The 22381-nt window shown below is 33.0% G+C and overlaps 1 protein-coding gene across 1 annotated transcript in view; it reads left to right on the top strand.

Moving 5' to 3' along the window:
• The window catches only part of LOC145312621 (uncharacterized), a 36873-nt gene extending 16196 nt beyond the window's left edge, over positions 1–20677 (top strand). Inside the window, exon 10 of the mRNA XM_080151881.1 lies at positions 20615–20677. Within this exon, the coding sequence (XP_080008007.1) occupies positions 20615–20677 (63 nt within the window). The remainder of the gene's footprint in view (positions 1–20614) is intronic.
• Positions 20678–22381: the final 1704 nt, after the last annotated feature.

Raw genomic sequence — 22381 nt, 5'->3', positions numbered from 1 at the left:
CAACCACTAATTGTAATCTACAGATGTGATAATTTTGTGTATAATTATTGGGTATGTATGTTAATTTATCGGCCATTGTCTTATCCCTTTAGATCCCTGCTTTATTATACAATATATATGTCCCTGTACTGTAAATAAAGATGACCAATGCAAAACTGAAGGAAAAGTATTTTGCAATAAATTTATTTAACTGGCTATTGTTCTCTGATTAAGCCCTTTACTTCCACATTAAATATTAATCCTATAGACTAAATTAATAGTAATATCACTCTAAAGTATCAGGCTAACGAATTGATAAATCCTATTGTAATATTACAAATTAACCCTAGTAATCTCTGTCTCAGCAATTTACCTTTTTTTGTGCTTATATAAGCATTTTTGTCAGATTTAAGTAGGACGTGCTCACATCGGGAAAGTCAGCACTTTACAACAAAAATGGCTTACTTAAATCGGACATGTCGGACTAACGAGCCATTTTCGTAGGTTAATTGCTTACTTGAAGAACTATTATTGCCCTATAAACCCCTAAAAATCCCCAAAAATAAGGGTGGCTGATAAGAATCAGCCAAATCGGACGCTTTTGACGTAAATGTCTTACAGATTAAGATTTTAATCCGGATTATTTTTCCTCAAAATTTAATCCCTTCTCAGCCATTTAGGCTATATTTGTAGTTGATTGCTTACTTATATCTTCCATTTTTGCTACAAAATCCTTACTTAAACAAGCCATTTTTGTTATTAATGTCCTACTTATATCTTCCATTTTTGCTACAAAATCCTTACTTAAACAAGCCATTTTTGTGATTAATGTCCTACTTATATCTTCCATTTTTGCTACAAAATCCTTACTTAAACAAGCCATTTTTGTGATTAATGTCCTACTTAAATCATCCATTTTTGCTACAAAATCCTTACTTAAATAAGCCATTTTTGTGATTAATGTCCTACTTAAATCATCCATTTTTGCTACAAAATCCTTACTTAAATAAGCCATTTTTGGGGTTGATTACTTACTTAAATCATCCATTTTTGCTACAAAATCCTTACTTAAATAAGCCATTTTTGGGGTTGAGTACTTACTTAAATCATCCATTTTTGTTGCAAAATCCTTACTTAATTAAGCCATTTTTGGGATTGATTGCTTACTTTAATCATCCATTTTTGTTGCAAAACCCTTACTTAAATAAGCCATTTTTGGGGTTTATTACTTACTTAAATCATCCATTTTTGTTGCAAAATCCTTACTTAAATAAGCCATTTTTGGGGTTGATTGCTTACTTAAATCATCCATTTTTGCTACAAAATCCTTACTTAAATAAGCCATTTTTGGGGTTGAGTACTTACTTAAATCATCCATTTTTGTTGCAAAATCCTTACTTAATTAAGCCATTTTTGGGGTTGATTGCTTACTTAAATCATCCATTTTTGTTGCAAAATCCTTACTTAATAAAGCCATTTTTGGGGTTGATTGCTTACTTAAATCATCCATTTTTGTTGCAAAACCCTTACTTAAATAAGCCATTTTTGGGGTTGATTACTTAGTTAAATCATCCATTTTGGTTGCAAAATCCTTACTTAAATAAGCCATTTTTGTGATTAACTTCCTACTTATATCTTCCATTTTTGTTACAAAATCCTTACTTGAACAAGCCATTTTTGTGATTAAATTCCTACTTATATCTTCCATTTTGGCTACAAAATTCTTACTCAAACAAGCCATTTTTGTGATTAATCTCCCACTTATATATTCCATTTTTGTTACAAAATTCTTACTTAAACAAGCCATTTTTGAGATTAATTTCTTACTTAAATCTTCCATTTTTGCTACAAAATCCTTACTTAAACAAGCCATTTTTTGTGATTTATTTCCTACTTTCATGATGAAAATTGGCAAAATTGAACCTATAATTAATGTAAAAAAAAACTTTATAAGTCAAATTATATTAAACTACATGATATTATACAGTATTACAATACATTCAAAAATTTTATATTCTTTTCATGTTTAAAAAATGACTGATGAAAGTTTGTTTTAAATTTATACAAATTAGATGTTTAAATCAAATTCACTAGTTTTCTGCATAAATCAATCTTCTGTTTCTGATTTAAAGTTGTGTTATAAAGTTCCAGCAAAACCACTCTAACCACAGACTGAGACAATCTGTCTTTGAAGTGATTCTAATGTACTCTAATGATATTTTGATTGATTTATCAACTCTGTTCTCCAATGAAGGTAACTCCTGAGAAAAAATTACTAAAAATAAGATATATTTAATATTGATATGAAATACACAAAACTACTCTTTCTAACATATGTTTCTTTAATATTTACAATAAATATTCATGAATTATTATAAACATTTAGAATAAATGAATAATAGTAAAATATCTAATATAGTATTTGTCATTTGGGATTAGACTTTTATTCAAAAAAAAATTTAAAGTTATTATATATAAAAACAAGCAATGAAGTGCACTGATGTCTAAGGAGGGAGGGATGTACAGGTATGATAACCCCCACCCCCAATGAAATTTGGCATTTAGGAACTAAGACATCATTGTGGAGCTTCTATGTAATACAGCATGACACACAAAAAGTATCTTTTAGGGTTTACAGACCATATTACTTAGTGTATCAAAAAAAGTAGCATATGTTGTTGATCTCTTAATATTTCCACACAAGAAAAAAATTTTAGAAAGAGCCTAAATTTTGAAAAAGTAACTTAAGAAAAAGTAACTTACATAAGTTTTAAGTAAAAAGTTAAAAAAGTTTTAAGTTGAAAGCATTTTTTGAGTCTTGTAAGGTTAATGCTATTTTTATGATCCTAACTTTATTAACAAAAAAGATATCAACAAAATAAAATTTCATCAAAATGAGTTTTGATTTTCAAAAGCATAATTTACCAGAGATCTAAAGAGATATGTCAAAAAGGGGGCCAAATAAATGTCGGAATTCATCCTTTATTATACACATTGTGATGAAAAAATTAAGTTTTTAAAGTTAAAAGCATTTTTCTATTATTGGTATTATTTATACCCACAAATTTTAGTTCCAAGGTTATAAGTTTTAAGAATAAAACAGATTTACAACTTAAAAATGTAAGAATCGATCTAGCACCCCAAACAATTGGCAAAACTTAATGATACTTGGTGAAAATATGAAGATTATTACCATAATTATCCCTAAAAATTTCAGCTCTGTATCTTTTATAGGAGTTGAAAAAATCATGTTTCACCCTTTCTGTCTCTGACAGATGGACAGATGGACGGACAGACAGATAGACATTTCATATAATAGAGTAGCTTCACTACTAATTATAGAATAGCTTTGCTACTAAAAATAAGCTCAGAACTCATATTTATAGTTTTAGAGGGGGTCTTTTGCTCCACTAGCCTCTAGAAAGGAAGTCCCGAAATGAAATCTGTAATGGTTAATTAGTAAAGTTATGTTAAAAAAGTTTTCTTTAAAAAATCAGATTGATATCTTTAAAAATAAGCTCAGAACTTACATTTTTAGTGTTTTCGGGGATCTTTTGTTCCACTAGCCCCTAGAAGAAAAGTCCCAAAATTCAATTTTTACAGTTTTACAGGTGGATCCAATCAAATAAATGAGCTTACAAGCTATTAAAACAAGCCCAACAATCCAGGGCAAAATTTGGTACTGAAATATAAATTATTTGTGTAAGAACCAATTATATTCAGAAAGTTTTTAAAAAACAGAGGGGGAGAGGAATGAGGATACTTTGTTAAAAAGTTTAATGTTGCTGCCCTACTTATGGATATACTTATCCTTGGTAAATTAGTATAGTATAATGTTGTTGTTTTACATATGTATATAACTGTCCTTGTTAACATTAGAAGGAATAATGTTGCGTTACTTACAGATTGGGGGGGGGAGTCATATTGACCCCCCCCCCCCTCTAGTTATTTCAATGTCATTTTTTTTGTAGGTAAGATAGAGAGTTGTGACTTCATGACTATTTAAGTTTTGTAATTATACGTCGGCAAGAGTTGATCTTATAAGGATATCTGGTCTGTGTCGGTCGTGGCGTTCGGTCAAAGTCGGTTAGGTGGCACCAAATTTAGAAAAAAATTTAAATAAATCTTAATTTCTACATTATGACTTTTGTGTATAAGGAAAACCTAAAAGTTTTTGGTGAATACTTAGATATCAATGACCTTCTGAGAAAAGTGGTGTTATGACCGCTCCTTGACCGACTTTATGACCATTTTTTGTCCGGCTTTTACTACAGACATATATAATGAATATCGTGGCTTATATTACAACTAGAGACCTATAATTTTTTTTGGTAAATCCTTGAGCAAAAATAAACATATAAAAATATTAATTGGCGTCGCCAATTGCCGTTTTACCGCCGAAAATGGCGGTTTCCGTTATTTGCCGTTTTTCGGCAATGATCAGAAAAAGTTTTTTTTTGTTATCAAAAATTAAAAGTTCGTCCTAAAATTTGGTCATCCTAGCTGCAAAATTGGCTGCCCTACAGCTGTTTTAATATTTAGCGGCTGGCCGCTAAAAAGCGGCTAAGGAGCGGTCTGACCACTATGACTAGAAAAAGTAATTTTCTCTAAAAATACACATAAACCACCTGAAAAAATTTTTATGTCTCTAACTGTAACAGGTGCCGAGATAGAGGGGGAGGGTCAATATGAACCCCCCCCCCCCCCCCAATCTATTAAGGTGGGAATTGGGGCCCGATCTGTAGGGGTAAAATTTAGATTATCATAATGTTGCTGACAAACTTGTGGATATAAATGCACTTGTTAAAATCAGTAATTTACCACAAAAATGGCACAATTAAGTAAGCAATTTACTTTTTTTCTTGCTTACTCCACGAGGAGAGATTACTAGGGACAGCATAATATAATTTTGCCGCGCTATATATGAATATACTTCAACATTACTTAAACATCACTATTGTATAATATTGCTGCTCTACTTATATTTATACTTGTCCATGTTAAATTCAGTATAGTAAAATAATGCTGTTCTTCTTATGAACATACTTGTCCTTATACCAGTATTACCTCTAGGGGCTCGGTGACGCTTTGGGTAAAAGTCCTCTCCACCCCACCTTGAACCTACTCTGTGTCTAAATTGCAATGTAACGCGCTCAATCGCCCAAGGGTATTAAGTAAGGTAACACCAAATAGATAGCCAAATCTTTAATTGCACGAATTTTGTCTAGAGGTCCTAGAGGCATGGTAATGAGTTGCACCTGTTTTAAACCAAGACATTCCTCATACTCAAACTATTAATGTCACAAACCTCCCTCCTTGTATGCTCAAACAAATGCATCTTAACCCTTAACGGTCGGGGGGGGGGGGGCGTTGAACGCCCCCCCATCCGGTTTTTTCTATCTCATTTTCTGTGTGTGAAAGATAAAGAGCCCAAACTGCGTGACTTTTTAAGTTTGGGTATGACACATAACTGAGAGTTGGAATTTTTGAATATTTCCATCCTGGCGGGCACAGGATGCCAGCAAACCTGGCAGGGTCATCCAGGTAAAGAGCAAAAATATTTTTTTGACTTAAACAAAGTATTTTATCTTGCCAAAATACTAAAATATCCTCTAGTAGTACATCCTTATATGAAATACAGGTGTTCAAGTCAATTTCAGGTTCCAGGTATGATCCTGCAGGTCCTGATCCTCCAGGTCTCCAGAAATCTTTAAAAGGCTCCTGTGGCCTCAATTTTTGACTTAGAGACTTCAAATTTTAAACTTAAGCTTTTCTTACATGTCTAAATAACGTGTTAAAATTTCATAAAGATCCACCGCCGTTTTCCGGCCGACCGCCGACTGCGGCGGCTGGCAGCTGCCAAGTACAGCTGCGGCCGCTGAAATTTATATTTTGACATTTCAAATATAAAATTTACATAAAGATAAACATTTTCTGCAAAAAAATTGTTCTTCTAGCTTCAAAAATAAGAAAATTACAGCCGTTTGAAATTTTTAAGTAAAAAAGGACCTAAAAACAAAGGTTGAAGGAAGCGAAAATTGACTTTGACTTACTTAAGGTCGGAAATTCATCATAACACAGGGGACTTGTACAAAAAAAATTAGCCCTCTAGCTCTAATAGGAACTGAGATAATATGGGGGGGCGTTGAACGCCCCCCCCCCCCCCCCGACTGATTAAGGTGCGGCAAGGGGCCCGACTGTTAAGGGTTAAAAACGTTTTAAGAAATAAAGCCAAACATTAACCCATTTACTAATTTAAAACAAGGAAATTTAAATAACAAAATGATTTGCTCATAAAAAAATTTAAAAGGGTGGGGTCAAAATAGGTAAACAAGGATGACAACATCCATAAAAGCAAAGCTCTGAAAAGGTGTGATAAATGAACATTAACACTTTTAGAGTGTCAGAACTAAATAATCAGAATATAAATGTTTAAAAGATTAAAATTTTGAGTAAATTTGTTGAAAAACTGCTTAGATGCAGAATAATGTATAAGGACATACTTTCATTTTTATAGATGCTACGCTTACAAAATTATACTTTGTTGTCCTAGGAATCAGTATTTCAAAAATTAGCTGTTTAGAATGGACGTACGGACATTCAGGTAACAATTATAGAGTTCCTACGATTTCTGAAGTCTACCTATCTACCAAAAGAATAACCATACAAATTTTGAAATTGATAGAAAAATTCTGACGTGCCTATTTTAATTTAATTTAATGCATAATTTTAATTAACACTCAAAATATTCTTAAAAGTGTATGTCCGTCTGTCTGTCCGTCATTTTGTCTGTCTGTCCATCTGTTTACGTCTGTATGTCTGTCAATACCTTTTCGTTAATTTAGGCATGATACAGTTATCCTTTAAATTTCAAAGGTTTTAGGATTTAGTGCTCAACAAGGTATCCTGAGTGAAAGTTACAATTTTAATTGGGATAAGACAATGAATGTTTAATTGAAATACATCCCCAATGATGATAATAGTTATTTATTGCATCGTATCATAGACAGCATTCCGCGGATAGTAAATTTAAAAGATTAATTACGGTTTTGTTAACCCCGAGGGGCCGAAGTCCTGGGCTTACAAATCTTGTATTGATGTTATGTTTTTTTTTCATTTTAATATTCATATAAAATTGTCCAGTATGGCTTTGAACCGGTTCTAATCCTGCGGATATAAATAGGTTTCAAAGCCATACTGAAAATAAAATAACCCCTATTGTATATTAAAATCATTGATTGGGCAATACTTGTCTGGAACCAACCAATCAAAATTAAATAAAAGTACCCAAAGTTTTTATGCTAAATATAGGCGAGGATGGTAATAAAACTTTGGGTACCTTTGAAAATATAGTCCAATGTACCCTACCTCCTTGGGTAAAAATGTAATTTACTGCTCAATGATCCCTACATCCCTGGGTATGGTGTGTCTACAAAAAGGCAGTGTTCAAACTTTTACACCAATTATTTTAATCTAAAAAAGTGGTCCCGTTTTATAATTGTAATTGTGCATATTGTAAACAGTTATCGCGCAAGTAAATTTCTGTTTTTCTACAATATAATATTTTTTTTTCATTTTGACTCAAAACCTATCAAATCAAGCCACACTAAAATAGTTATTTATAGCATCATATTATATACACTAAACAGCTTTCCGTGGATTTTAAAATGTATAATTGTAAGAGTAAAAATAATTTTAGAATAATGCGTTGAAAACTTCATTTTATTTGCTCAAAGATGTGCCTCAAATTAAAACGTTTCAAGAAAAATGCCACCCCCCTTCTCCTTATACAACCTATCCTAACCTGACCCAAAATTGAAGGTTTCAGTGCTCATCAAGGTACTTCGAGTGAAAGCGCCAATATTTTGTTTTAGAGCATTGCAGTTATATGGATTTATATTTCTTGTTTTTACTTTAAACTAAATTTTCGTTTTAACTAGGAATCTTAAAGACTAAGACAATGGACGATATTTTGATGAAAATTCCCTTTTTACAAACAAGTTTGAAAACTTAACTAATCAAAATTCAATAATCTATCATTATTATCTTTAGTGTTCAAACGTTTCCAACCCTAATTGTAATCTACAGAATGGGTAATTATGTTTACCATCAAACTAATTAGTTTTCCAACCCCAAAAAACCATACAAGTCAACAAACAACAGATTAGTTTTTGGGACAAGTATAATTTCCAGTCCAATGTGCCTTCCCTCCTAAATTGTAACACAGAAAGAAATTATCAGGGGAGGGGACCTTTGGCTGTAAATTACACTGCTCCACAATGTTGTGTTTGATGGCTCAAAAACTTTGGGTAATTTGAACCAATAATTTTAATAATTGACTTTGGATGTATAAAAAAATATTATTATCTATCGCCTGTTCTCTTATGATCGTGATTGGATAGTGTTAAAATTTATAATTTTATTAAATTTGGATTGGTTAATTAATTTACTTGCAATGTGCAAACGTTTCATTCAATAAAATTACAATTTCTGAGGGGTAGTTTAACATCCTTGAAGATATATATTAATTTATCATTCATTGTCTTATACCTTTAGATCCCTGAATTCATAAACAGTTGACCACGAGAAAAAAAACGATTATTTAATGTTATATATTTAGTTCCAATAACATTTCTCTATATGCGGAAATCTGAAAATTAATATGTTTTGATAAATAACTATTACATAAATTATTGTTTCAGAGATCAACAATATACTCTGAGAAAAACACCAGTATTTTTTAGCATTACTTTCATGGATTCTACATTACCAAAGTCTTAAAATATTGTTTTCTTATTCGTTAACTTAACAACTTTGGGGACTTTTAAAATCTAATAAAAGTCCCCAAAGTTGTTAAGCCAGCGAATAAGAAAACGTTATCGTAAAACTTTGGGGACTAGTGTAATAAACATTGTACCTCTCTATTTGCTAGTTCCCAAAGTTTTATAATAACGTTTTCTTATTTGTTGGTTTAACAACTTTGGGGACTTTTACTGAATTTTGATTGGTTGGTTTAAACACTTCTATACTTAATAACCTAACCATTCAAAATTTAATAAAAGTCCCCAAAGTTGTTAAGCCAGCGAATAAGAAAACGTTATAGTAAAACTTTGGGGACTAGTGTAATAAACAGCCCATTGTTCCTCTCTCTTTGCTAGTTCCCAAAGTCTTATAATAACGTTTTCTTATTTGTTGGCTGAATTTTGATTGGTTGGTTTAACCACTACTATACGTAATAACCTAACAATTAAAAATCCAATAAAAGTCCCCAAATTTATTAAGCTAACAATAAGAAAATGTAAAACTTTGGGGACTAGTGTAATAAACAGCCCATTGTCCACCCTTATTAACTTTGGGGACTTTTCAAATCTAATAAAAGTCCCCAAAGTTGTTGAGCCAGCGAATAAGAAAACTTTACCGTAAAACTTTGGAGACTAGTGTAATAAATATTGTACCTATCTCTTTGCTAGTTCCCAAAGTTTTATAATAACGTTTTCTTATTTGTTGGTTTAACAACTTTGGGGACTTTTACTGAATTTTGATTGGTTGGTTTAAACACAGCTATACTTAATAACCTAACCATTCAAAATCTAATAAAAGTCCCCAAAGTTATTAAGCCAGCGAATAAGAAAACGTTATCTTAAAACTTTGGGGACTAGTGTAATAAACAGTCCCCTCATTCTCTAATTCCCGAAGTTTTATAATAACGTTTTAATTTTTGATTGCTTAACAACTTTGGGGACTTACAGATGGGGTATTTTTAGGAATGTAAATGAATCTATCGGCTATTGTCTTATCCCTTTAGATCCCTGGTGGCGATAAACCTAAATTAAAGTACCTAGAGGTTTTTGACCAGCTAAGAAGGTAATTTGCAGTTCAGTGTTCCCTACCTCCCTGGGTAGAGTAAAAGTTGTCTACAGGGAGGGAACAATGGACGAAAAATTAAATAAATTATGTCTATAATAACATGAGAAGGACAGTAGCGCCCTGTAATCGTTATCAGAAAGTCTGAACGTTAATTTGGCGAGGCTTTTTACATTAAGACAATTGACATTAATAAGATACATACACAACGTTATTGTTTCTAAGCAACAAATAAGGTAATGTGGTTATAAAACTTTGGTTATCTGTGTAATTAACAGCCCAATGACCCCTACCTCCCTGGTGAAGTATTATCTATCACATCGTTTTAAAGGCACTTTCCAGGGATAAAAAAACTTTTATTACAAGATTAATTCAAGAATTGTTGGTTCTGGTAAAAAAAATTTATTATTGGTGGAAAGTTATCTATAAAACGACATTATACATAATTTTAAGAGTTTCTCAGAAATGGTTTTTATTTTTTATATCGCGGAAATTAATTAAATTCACAGCCATACTGAACAGAGAGAGAAGGGACAATGACCTGTATATTACACTAGTCCCTAAGGTTTTACAATAACGTTTTCTTATTCGTTGGCTCAACAACTTGATTTTAAATTTTGATTAATAAATTTATTAGTATAGTGTCCAAACGTTTCAACCACTAATGGTAAAAGACAGGGGTATTTTGATTGGTTGGTTAATTAAGTTGAGTGTCCAAACGTTTCACCCACTGATCGTATTCTATAGAAGGGGTATTTTTGTGTATGAAAATTGGGAATGTCTATTAATTAATTGGCCATTGTCTTATCCCTTTAGATCCCTACTTAATGGAATAGTTATTTATCGCATCGTATAATAAACAGTTTTCTGCGGATATAAAAATGTACAATTATAAAATTGTTATTCCCGCGTTTCGATTATAATCCCCTGGATTAGAACCGGTTCTAATCCATACTGAAAAATAATGTATAGCAAAGTATTACAAACTGTTCTCCACGAGTAATAAAATAAAATTATCCTAAAATTAAAATAAGTTTTGTTAGCCAGGGCCTACGACCAATCAGAGCTTACAAAACTGGTTTTAATCTTAAATTTTTTTAGATTTAATATCTGTAGAAAGCTGAATATTATGATGCGATAAATAATTATTTTTTTATATAATCATATCCTTACAATAAAGTAACAGGATGTGTGTTTGTCTGTGTGTCTGTACCGAAGGATCTCACTAACCGCTGAACCGATCGGGTTCTCCTTTACAGGGTAGCTTCTCATAGGTCTCGGGAAAGTTTATAACACAACCCTCCTAAAATAAATCGCCCCTAGGAAAAAATTACCCGCCCTAAAAAAAAGAAAATTATTTTAAAAAAAACTAAATTAAAAAATGGGGTCGGGTGGCGGGACCCCCCCCCCCCACTCTAATAAATTTTTTTTTACTTTTAAAAGAATCTAAATTAAAAAATATGTTTTGAGATTCAACTCCCCCCTCCTCAAATGCCCCAAGAGGCCTCTAGGGGCAGAGCCGCTAAAAATATATAATACAAAGTAGAACAATGTCTGCCTGTCTGTCTATTTGTAATGAAGGATCTCGCTAACCACTGAACCGATTGGGTTCTTTTTTACAGGGTAGCTTCTCATAGGTCCTGGGAAGGTTAATAACTATTTTTGGGGAAAGTACCACCACATATACTCATCCATATGAAAAAAAACTATGTCTAGCACTGAATTATATCCAGCTTTCTACGGATATAGAATGTACAATCATAAGATTAAAACCAGTTTTTTAGCCGGCTCGGGGCTAAAAAAATAGTTTAAATCTTATAATTGTACATTCTATATCTGTGGAAAGCCGTTTATAATACGGTGCGAGAAATAACCAACATAAAACTTTGGGTACCAGTGTAATTTATAGTCCAATGACACCTCCCTTCTTTTTTGCTCGTACATGTGCATCAAAAGTTTTAAGTACCAAACATTAACCTATTTATAGTATTATGCAAGTTCGTTATCCAAACATTTCTTATATTTGTTTCTTATATATAGTAAATGTAAATAACAAAATGCTTAGCTAATAAAAATGTAAAAAGGTTTGTGTCAAAATAGTTTTTAAAAACCCATATATAACAGACGCACTGATGGACTATATGTACTGTATATCATATATTACTAAAATAAAGTAATGCACAAATAAGGTCCAAAAAATACATATATTAATCTCTTGATTTTCATACAACATCTTGTCCTTTGCTGAAAACTAAAAATCAATCCTTATATGTATATGCCGCTACCGAAGTAATGGTGCGTCCTACGTGGTTGCTAATGATAACCACTTTTGTTGGGCTTGAGGAGATCTAGAAAAAAGTATTTCTTGGTCAAGTCCGTAGAATGACTCCCAGGACCACTTTAAGGGGTCGAAAAGGTTACCCCGTTTTCGGCGGCAAATTTAAAGCAAATAATGTTATGTTGTAATGGCCAGATTAAAACTAAATATGGGTATTTTGCCGGATTTAAAACATTTACTTTATTTCAGTAATATATGATCATTGATACTTAATAAAACAGAGTCTAACCTTTCAATTAATAGAACTCCCATTATCCATGCATAGTTTCCTTTCAAGATAGCTTGACTTGGTTTAATTTGATGCGTAGTTTTAATTTAACTTTACGATTTTCTACAATTCAAATATTCTTTAAAGTATTATTGAATAGTTGAAATTGTTGATAATGTATAGTTAAAAGGAAAGAGAATTCACTTGAGAATGTTTCTTGATTTATCAAAACACTTTTACTATAAATAAAAAGTACATTGCACAATCACATATACATAACAATAACATGTTTCTCTCTCGCTTACCATGAATGTACTGACTCGTCTTCGGGTCATCCTAGTGCTGACCCTCGCGCTTACACCACATACACACACACACACAAGCACGCACACACTCACAATTAAACACTTATTCCCGCATTCTAATGTTACTTTACTTGGGAGAGTGGAGTTAACCTTTTGCAAAACAGATAAAAACATTTGCAATAAAAAAGCTTCCCTGTAAAGCAAACTTCAGTTCACCATGAAACTCCATGTCCTTGTTTGGGTTGTATAGTGTGAGGGCCAACTCGGTTTCTAAATAACCCTGTTGGTATAGAAGACGGGCTACCTCACGACGTACTTCGTCACTGACATTGTCACCATTAACTATATTGAGAAGTCGTTCATATGTTATTGTCAATCTATTGCGTAGCGGCTGCCACATTTGTTGGTATTCTTCCTCTCCGAACATTTCGTGTCTAAACAATAGTAAGATTTAAACCTCACTAAAGCAAAGCTATAACCAAATTACGCGCGCAATAGCACGCCACAGTCTTTTTTAACATGACCCACTTTCACCCTTTTACCTTCAAAAAGGGGTGGAATCAATGGATTAATGATACGTTTTCGCCTTCCCTTAAAACCCCCTCCCCCCCCCCCTCTTCCTCTCCCATTTTGTTGCCCCATTCACAGCCATGCTGTGACCAGTTCTCAAAACACAAAAATCAGATTCCGGAGGAATCGAACCATACATATTTAGGGACACACTCCCATTATCAAAATACCAAAATCAGATTCCGTAGGAATCGCATATGACCTATTCTTAGGATTTTTTATATCCATTCTCAAAAATAAAAATCAGATTCCGTAGGAATCGAAACCAACCATTACACCTTGTTCACTTAAGTACACGATATGATTATTATTAGGGTATTCTTGTCCTTTTTTGGACTTTTCTTTGGTTTTTTTTTGGATTTTTTGGATTGGACCAAGTGTTATCGCGAAATTTGCCGTTATCCTGTAATTATTGGTGTGGAGATGTCCTTAAAACCCGGACAAAACTCCACTCTATAATGAAAATAATTTGATATAAAGGAAACTGTCTATTTGGAGCTGAAAAGGGATCTCAACGGGAATAGCGACTCCTTATGGAGGTTTTGGTTCCTTAATTGTTCCGAATTCACGCTTGGAGAAGTTGCAACTGATAGTAGGAGGATGTCTGAAATACACAGCAAGATATTGTTTCATTGTTAAGATTATTATTTATTTGCACATATAACATTGTATCGGCTTGGCAAGCGTCAAAGTACACCAGTGGCTCCACAACCCTTAAAGGGTTATGCCAACTATCTGGTACAATGTTGCATGGAATTTTTATTGTAAAATATTGTCTCCATTCAATTTAAACTGGCCTGGTAACTAGGTGGAGATGAAGTTCGGCCAATTCCATGCTAGGTACTTAATAATTGTTATTATGTATATTATTATCTAACCTGCACCAAACACAACAAACCAGATGAATCAAACAAATCAAGCATAGTAACATAATTTATAATATATATCTAATAAAATATGTTGTACCTTTGAGGAAAATAAATCTTATCTTATCTTATCTTACCTGCAAGATTGTTTTTTTACATACAGACATTCTGTTACTTTTGTATAAGAATAAAAAGATAGTTAATAGTTTTTCATTTTTCCGCCCAAATGTATAACATTTTCAAATCAAAACCTAATTATTTTTACAGCACAAAATGACTTTTTAGTAGTGAAGCTACTCTAGAATTCACTTTGTCTGTCCACCAGTCCGTCCGTAACGCCATGGGGGAAACGTGATTTTCTCTCATAGAAAAATGAGACAGACAAGAAAAAGACAGTATAATATCAGAGAAAATTTTTGGGTATAGTCTCATTTGTGGCAACGCCTCTTAAGGGGCGTTTCGTCATATTTTAACAGTAGCTTTTCTCCTATTTCTAGACCCTGCGGGGGCTCTAACCCTGCGGGGCCAATTACCTAACCCGGCGGGGCAATCACCTAATCTTACTTAACCTCTCAAAAGCTACTGTGAAAATATGACGAATCGCCCCTTAAGAGGCGTTGTCATGAAAGGGACTATACCCAAAATAAATTTTCCATGGTACAATCCCTAGCATAGTTTCTCTATAACTTCTGTTAATTTATAAATGTTATCATGTTATAGATTTCAAACTTTGGGTAAAGATTCCTTTAACATAAATAAAACTTGGGAAGCAAAGCATTTCTATTATCGTTATCAGAAAGTCTTTATATCCATTTAAAACATATGGCAAAACTCTTTACATTAAAAATTAGTATAAACGTGGGTCCGCATATCTGGATTGGGTGTCCAAACTTTTCAACCAATTAATATAATCAAAAGTAACAGTTTTTAGTACCAAAGCTACTCTATAATTTGTAATGTCCGTCAGTCCGTCCGTCTGTCTGTCCGTCCGTCCGTCTGTTAGAGACAGAGTGGGGGAAACATGATTTTCTTAGTAGCAAAGCTACTCTATAATTCGTAATGTCCGCCAGTCCTTCCGTCTGTCCGTCTGTCCGTCCGTCCGTCCGTCCGTCTGTTAGAGACCAAGTGGGGGAACATGATTTTCTTAGTAGCAAAGCTACTCTATAATTCGTAATGTCCGCCAGTCCTTCCGTCTGTCCGTCCGTCCGTCTGTTAGAGACAAAGTGGGGGAAACGTGATTTTCTTAGTAGCAAAGCTACTCTATAATTCGTAATGTCCGCCAGTCCTTCCGTCTGTCCGTCCGTCCGTCTGTTAGAGACAAAGTGGGGGAAACGTGATTTTCTTAGTAGCAAAGCTACTCTATAATTCGTAATGGCTGCCAGTCCGTCCGTCTGTTAGAGACAAAGTGGGGGAAAACTTTATTTTCTTAGTAGCAAAGCTACTCTATAATTCGTAATGTCCGTCAGTCCGTCCGTCCGTCCGTCTGTCCGTCTGTCCGTATGTTGGAGAAAAAGTGGGTGAAACGTGATTTCTTAGTAGCAAAGCTACTCTATAATTCGTAATGTCCGCCAGTCCGTCCGTCTGTCCGTCCATCCGTCTGTTAGAGACAAAGTGGGGGAAACATGATTTTCTTAGTAGCAAAGCTACTCTATATTTCGTAATGTCCTCAGTCCGTCCGTCTGTTAGAGAAAAAGTGGGTGAAACGTGAATTCTTAGTAGCAAAGCTACTCTATAATTCGTAATGTTCGTCAGTCCGTCCGTCTGTTAGAGAAAAAGTGGGTGAAACGTGAATTCTTAGTAGCAAAGCTACTCTATAATTCGTAATGTCCGTCAGTCCGTCCGTCTGTCTGTCCGTCCGTCCATCCGTCCGTCTGTTAGAGACAAAGTGGGGGAAACATGATTTTCTTAGTAGCAAAGCTACTCTATAATTCGTAATGTTCGTCAGTCCGTCCGTCTGTTAGAGAAAAATTGGGTGAAACGTGAATTCTTAGTAGCAAAGCTACTCTATAATTCGTAATGCTCGTCAGTCCGTCCGTCTGTCTGTCCGTCCGTCCATCCGTCCATCCGTCCGTCTGTTAGAGACAAAGTGGGGGAAACATGATTTTCTTAGTAGCAAAGCTACTATATAATTCGTAATGTCCGTCTGTCTGTCCGTCTGTCCGTCCGTCTGTCCGTCCGTCCACATGTTAGAGACAAAGTGGGGGAAACATGATTTTTTTAGTAGCAAAGCAACTCTATAATTCGTAATGTCCGTCCGTCTGTTAGAGACAAAGGTGGGGTAACGTGATTTTCTCAACTCCTATGACTGATAGAAGGCTAAAACTTTTTGATAACATTCCCATCATTAAGGAGCATAATTAACTTTAACACAACCATGGCGGCCGGACTGCTTTTTAGCAGGTTTTAGGCTATATTTGTATTTTTCACATTTTTTTTATATATGGATATCTAAATTAAATTTCCTGTTGTTTAATGAAATATCTATGGGGGTTGGACTGCCTTTTAGCAGGTTTTTGGCTATTCTATATTTTTACATATTTCTCCATATCTTTGGGGTTTATGGTCCGATTTTCAAAATTTTTGTAGTTAAGAATATCAAAATAAGATTTCCAGTTGTTTAAAAGAAATATCCCTTGTGATCAGACTCCTTTTTTGCAGGTTTTTGGCTATTTATATTTTTTATATAGTTCCTAATATCTTTGGTGTTTATGGTCTGATTTTCAAAATTTTTGCAATGAAGAATATAATTTTTTTTTTTTACTTATTTAATATTGTACACTATCTTATCCCTGAGCAAAATAAAAAATCATTTTTAGGACCAATTATTGAAAAATATTTTATTTCACACCCTAGCAGCCAAGATTAGTTATTATCGCAGCATTCTATAATTAGCTTTTTGCGGATAGTCAAACAATAAATTATAAGATTAGTTCCGGTTTTGTTAGTCCTGAAGGGCCGAAGGCTTGGTCCAATGAAAACTGGTATGAATATTAGGATTTTAATTTTACTCTTCATAGAAAATGTCTATATTTTGATACGATACATGATTTTGCAGTATGGTTGGGAAACAGTTCTAATCCGGCAGATATTAATTGATTTTGAAGCCATACTGGAAAATCAAATAAATTACAGACTGAATGATGAGAGACAGAAAAGTGAATCATAGAGTAGCTTTGCTTTTTATACTTTCTTGGTTAGTATTTTTTTTTCCAGAGGGATAGCGGAGACAATTGGCTGTTTATTTCAATAGTCCCCAAAGTTTTACAATAACGTTTTCTTATTCGTTGGCTTTGGGGAGTTTTACTGTATTTTGATTGGTTTATTAAGTTGAGTTTATAAACGTTTCAACCCTTAATATTAATCTACAGAAGGGGTAATTTCGCGTGTCATATTTAGGGATGTGCATCAATTTATCGACTATTGTCTTATCTCTTTAGATCCCTGATTTGTTTCATAATTTTATTTGTTATCCTTGCATAACCCATTAGTGACGAACCGGGTATTAAAACCTGGTTCCAGAAAATGTAAAAAAACGGTTTCCAGCTTCATAATTGCATCATTCTCAGTATGAATCCCCCCTCTACTACCCTGGCTTTCATTTCCCCCTGGAGCAGGCAGTTTTGCTTACTTCCGTTTGCCGGTATAGATGCTCTGAGTATTGGTGCAAAAAATATGACATAACAAAAAAAAATAGCCAATGAGAGGCCACTATAAATTTTACCATTGGTCAATAACGGCCTCTCATTGGCTAATTTTTTTTGTTACGTCATATTTTTTGCACCAATACTCACAGCATCGCCGGTATAGCTCAACAATCATGAAAATTTAGGTGAATTCAAAATACCCCTTCTAACTTTTTTGTTTTTATAGTAAAGTCGCTGATTTTTTTCGTGAAATCTAAAGTTTATTGACAAATTTATTCAAATTATTATTTTTTTATATGATTTTTCTATCGTTTTTTTACGCCCTATTATGACCCGGTTCAGCATGGACATAAATACCCGACAGTTTTAAAACCCTGCTCGGTTTTGGTTTTATTACCCGGTTTTAACTTTTCAACCATTAAATGTTTGTTTATGATCTATTATTCTTGAGCCACCCTAATCAGTATACCCTAGTAATCTCTATATGTGTCCTCCAATATTTTTATGCTCTTTTTCTGATATGTAACACCCAAATTTTATATGTTCTTTTTTTGTAGTGTGTGTGTTTTAAAACTTCGACAAACGTTTTTTTTAACCAAAAACGGCGGCACCTATAGCCGAAACATTGGATATAAATCGCTTCGTATATTACTTGTAGCTCTTTAGATTACATGAGGTTGTGTAGTTTTCAATTACGGATGGTATCAAAGTTCTAAAAAGTGTTCATCTCACTTTGGGCGTTCAAAAATTACATTTTTCATTTTTTTGTTGAAATAACCGGGTATTTAGGAAAAAACGGGTTTTAATGCTGGCAAAAACCACCAAAAACGGGTCAAAATACCCGTTGTGCATTTATGGCCATGCCGAAACGGGTTTTTTTGCAACTTTCCTGTGCACGCCACTAGAGCAAAACAAAAAAATTGGAATTCCGTTTTGACCATTATAAAGCTTCCCTGAGATTTTCAGCTCGATCGGCCCATAAAAGTGGCGCTCGGCACTAATAGGTTAAGAGAATGCTTTTTATAACACGACAACAACATAAGTTTTAAGTATGTGTAGTAACATATAATATAGGCTAACGTTAAGCTTATTCTTGGAGGGATAGGACAATGGCTGATTGATTATTATACATTTTTACATAAAAATGAAATGGTTTGGCAAGGATAATTAATATTCCATCGTCCATCTCCAATATCCCAATGTTAATTAAATCTACAGACCTTTGAATCTAATTAATTAAGCTAGGTATATGAAATTTAAAGTTGAAAACTATTTTTTTCCATTTTAAAGAATAATAAGATAATTTCTCTAATTTAAATGAAAACAATTAATTTTAAATGTTTTTCTCAATCCTTATATAAAAGTAACAGGATGTCTGCCTGTGTCCCTGTATGTATCTATGTCTGTCTGCAGTGAAAAATTTTGCCAAAAGCTGAACAAATATTGTTTTCCTGTATGAATCTTTAATTGTATATTCTCATTGGTCCTAGGTAGGTTTATTACTATTTTATAAGGGTACCACACTCCTCAAAATATAAATAGTTCCTAGAAAAATCATATTCCCCCTCCCTAATTTTCTTACTTTTTTCTCTTAAAACTAATTAGGGGAAGGTCAATTTACCCTTTTTTCTGACTTCAAATTTATCTAGTGGCCTCTAGGGTAAGCCAAATAAGCAATAAATGTGATTGATTGATTGTAAGTAATCTATCAAAAAATTGCATGATCTGGTATATAAGCCAAATAAGCAATAATTTTCATTGATTACTTATAAGTAATTTATAAAAAAAATTGCATGATTTGGTATATAAGCCAAATAAGCAAATGTTGTGATTGATTGCTTGTAAGTAATTTATCAAAAAATTGGATGATTTAGTATATAAGCCAAATAAGCAAATATTTTCATTGGTTGCTTATAAGTAATTGATCAAAAAATAGCATGATTTGGTATATAAGCCAAATAAGCAAAAATTTTCATTGATTGCTTATAAGTAATTTATAAAAAAACAGCATGATTTGGTATATAAGCCAAATAAGCAAATATTGTGATTGATTGCTTATAAGTAATAGATCAAAAAATAGCATGATTTGGTATATAGGCCAAATAAGCAAAAATTTTCATTGATTGCTTATAAGTTATTTATAAAAAAAATAGCATGATTTGGTATATAAGCCAAATAAGCAAATGTTGTGATTGATTGCTTATAAGTAATTGATCAAAAAATTGCATGATATGGTATATAAGCCAAATAAGCAAATATTTTCATTGGTTGCTTATAAGTAATTTATCAAAAAATAACATTATTTGGTATATTAAAATATGCAAAAATTTAGATTAAATAAAAACCTTAACATTCTATTTCAATTTGTAGACCAACCATGCCCATGGAACATTGATCTGTAAATTACATTTATACCCAAGGTGGGAGTGTACATTTGACTGTATTTACACAGGTACCCAAAGTTTCATTACCATCCTCGCTCAATGGTTAGCTTAAAAACTTTGGGTACATGTAGTGCACTCGCTCGCCGTCAGGGAGGTGAAAGCTATATTATATCTCTGCCTAAGCCCCGTGTCATAACTAAAGACGTTATAATGATTCCTACTGCTACTAAGTCAGGTGCGCAACAATAATAGTTAGAGTAGGGGGAATGCCTGGGTCCAAAACAGGGGCAACTTATTACAAAGGTTGTGCAATCAAAGGGTTGGTTTGGTTGACTGATTGGTGAATGGATGCTTTACACCAAACACATAAGCAGAGTATGTTTTAAGGTGTTTGGAGAGGTCTAGAACCCAAAGCAACACCAAGCCACCTACAGTTTTAACTCTTACTTTCCTTAGGATGCTACTTTGTCCGAGGCTGCTTTGTCCGAGGCTACTTTGTCCGGAGGCTACTTTATCTGAGGCTACTTTATCCAAGATCCAATTGCTGTCATACCAATGACTATTCAATTGTAAATTAGTTAATTACATTAATGTCTGAAACATCCAGCATAGAAGAATTTTCGGGGTCCCTTTCATGGCAAGCCTCCTAAGAGGTGTTTCATCATATTTTCACAGTATATTTTATAGGTTATGTTAGGTTATTGCCCTACAGGGTTAAGCAATTGGCCCCACAAGGGACAGAAATAGAACAAAATGCCCCATAAGAGGTTGCCACAAAAGAGAATTTTCTTCTACAATTTCTATTTAACTATTGACTGATTGAATACAAGCTTATGCTCAGGTTTTTTTAAAGGGCGTGGGGAAAAGGGCATTTGCCAGAAAAAAACAGCCTAAAACTATACCTAGAGGTAAATTTGCAATTTCCGTAAGCATAGTTTTTGAAAATATAAGGACCGTTTTTGTGCTATTTGTAGTTTATGAGCTAAGTTGAAAAATGTGAGAAAAAGGTTGAAGTTTTCTGTAATTGGAACATTTAACCACGTAGCTCCTATACTATACGTAGCACAGGAATTTTTTTTATATATTAAAAAACTAGAGCTTATGACAATTCTAACAATATGCATAACATTTTTCTACTATTAAAACAAGCCGCATAATTTGAATTTTAAAATTGTGCTTATTTTTTTAACAACCTTTAAATCAATAAATCCTCAATGGTTTTCCATAATAATTTTATTTTCTATGCATAATTAAGTTTTTTTTTTAAAATCACTTCTCTTGAATGACCCTGTAATACAAAATTTTTTTTATAAATCATTTCTCTTGATTTTTTGATGAAAATTACTCCATAACACATATTACTTATAAGCAATCAATAACAATAAATGGTTATTTGGCTTATATACCAAATCATGCAATTTTTTAATAAATTATTTACAAGCAATCAATGAAAATGATTGCTTATTTGGCTTATATACCAAATCATGCAATTTTTTGATTAATTACTTATAAGCAATCAATGAAAATTTTTGCTTATTTGGCTTATATACCAAATCATGAAATTTTTTCATAAATGACTTACAAGCAATCAATCACAATATATGCTTATTTGGCTTATATACCAAATCATGCAATTTTTTGATAAATTACTTATAAGCAATCAATCACAGTAAATGGTTATTTGGCTTATATACCAAATCATGCAATTTTTTGATAAATTACTTATAAGCAATCAATCACAATAAATGCTTATTTGGCTTATATACCAAATCATGCAATTTTTTGATAGATTACTTATAAGCAATCAATCACAATAAATGCTTATTTGGCTTATATACCAAATCATGCAATTTTTTGATAGATTAATTATAAGCAATCAATCACATTTATTGCTTATTTGGCTTATATACTAAATCATCCAATTTTTTGATAAATTACTTACAAGCAATCAATCACAATAAATGCTTATTTGGCTTATATACCAAATCAAGCAATTTTTTGATAAATTACTTACAAGCAATCAATCACATTTGTTGCTTATTTGGCTGACATCAGCCAAATCTTCTCTTTTTTTCATAAACTGCTTACAGGAAGGAAGGGATTAATTATTACTCCTCCTTCTTTTTCTTCAGTTCAACTTATATAAGCCACTTTTACTGTAAATGACTGAGTATTTATTTACTCCACCCTCTTTTAACTCACAAGTAAGACCAAATTGTTGTT

Source organism: Acartia tonsa, chromosome 2 (assembly GCF_053477335.1).
Source record: "Acartia tonsa isolate MP-2025a chromosome 2, ASM5347733v1, whole genome shotgun sequence".
Classification (NCBI taxonomy): domain Eukaryota; kingdom Metazoa; phylum Arthropoda; class Copepoda; order Calanoida; family Acartiidae; genus Acartia; species Acartia tonsa.
Note: the sequence above shows the minus strand (reverse complement) of the source record. Positions and strands in the feature narration are given on the sequence as shown.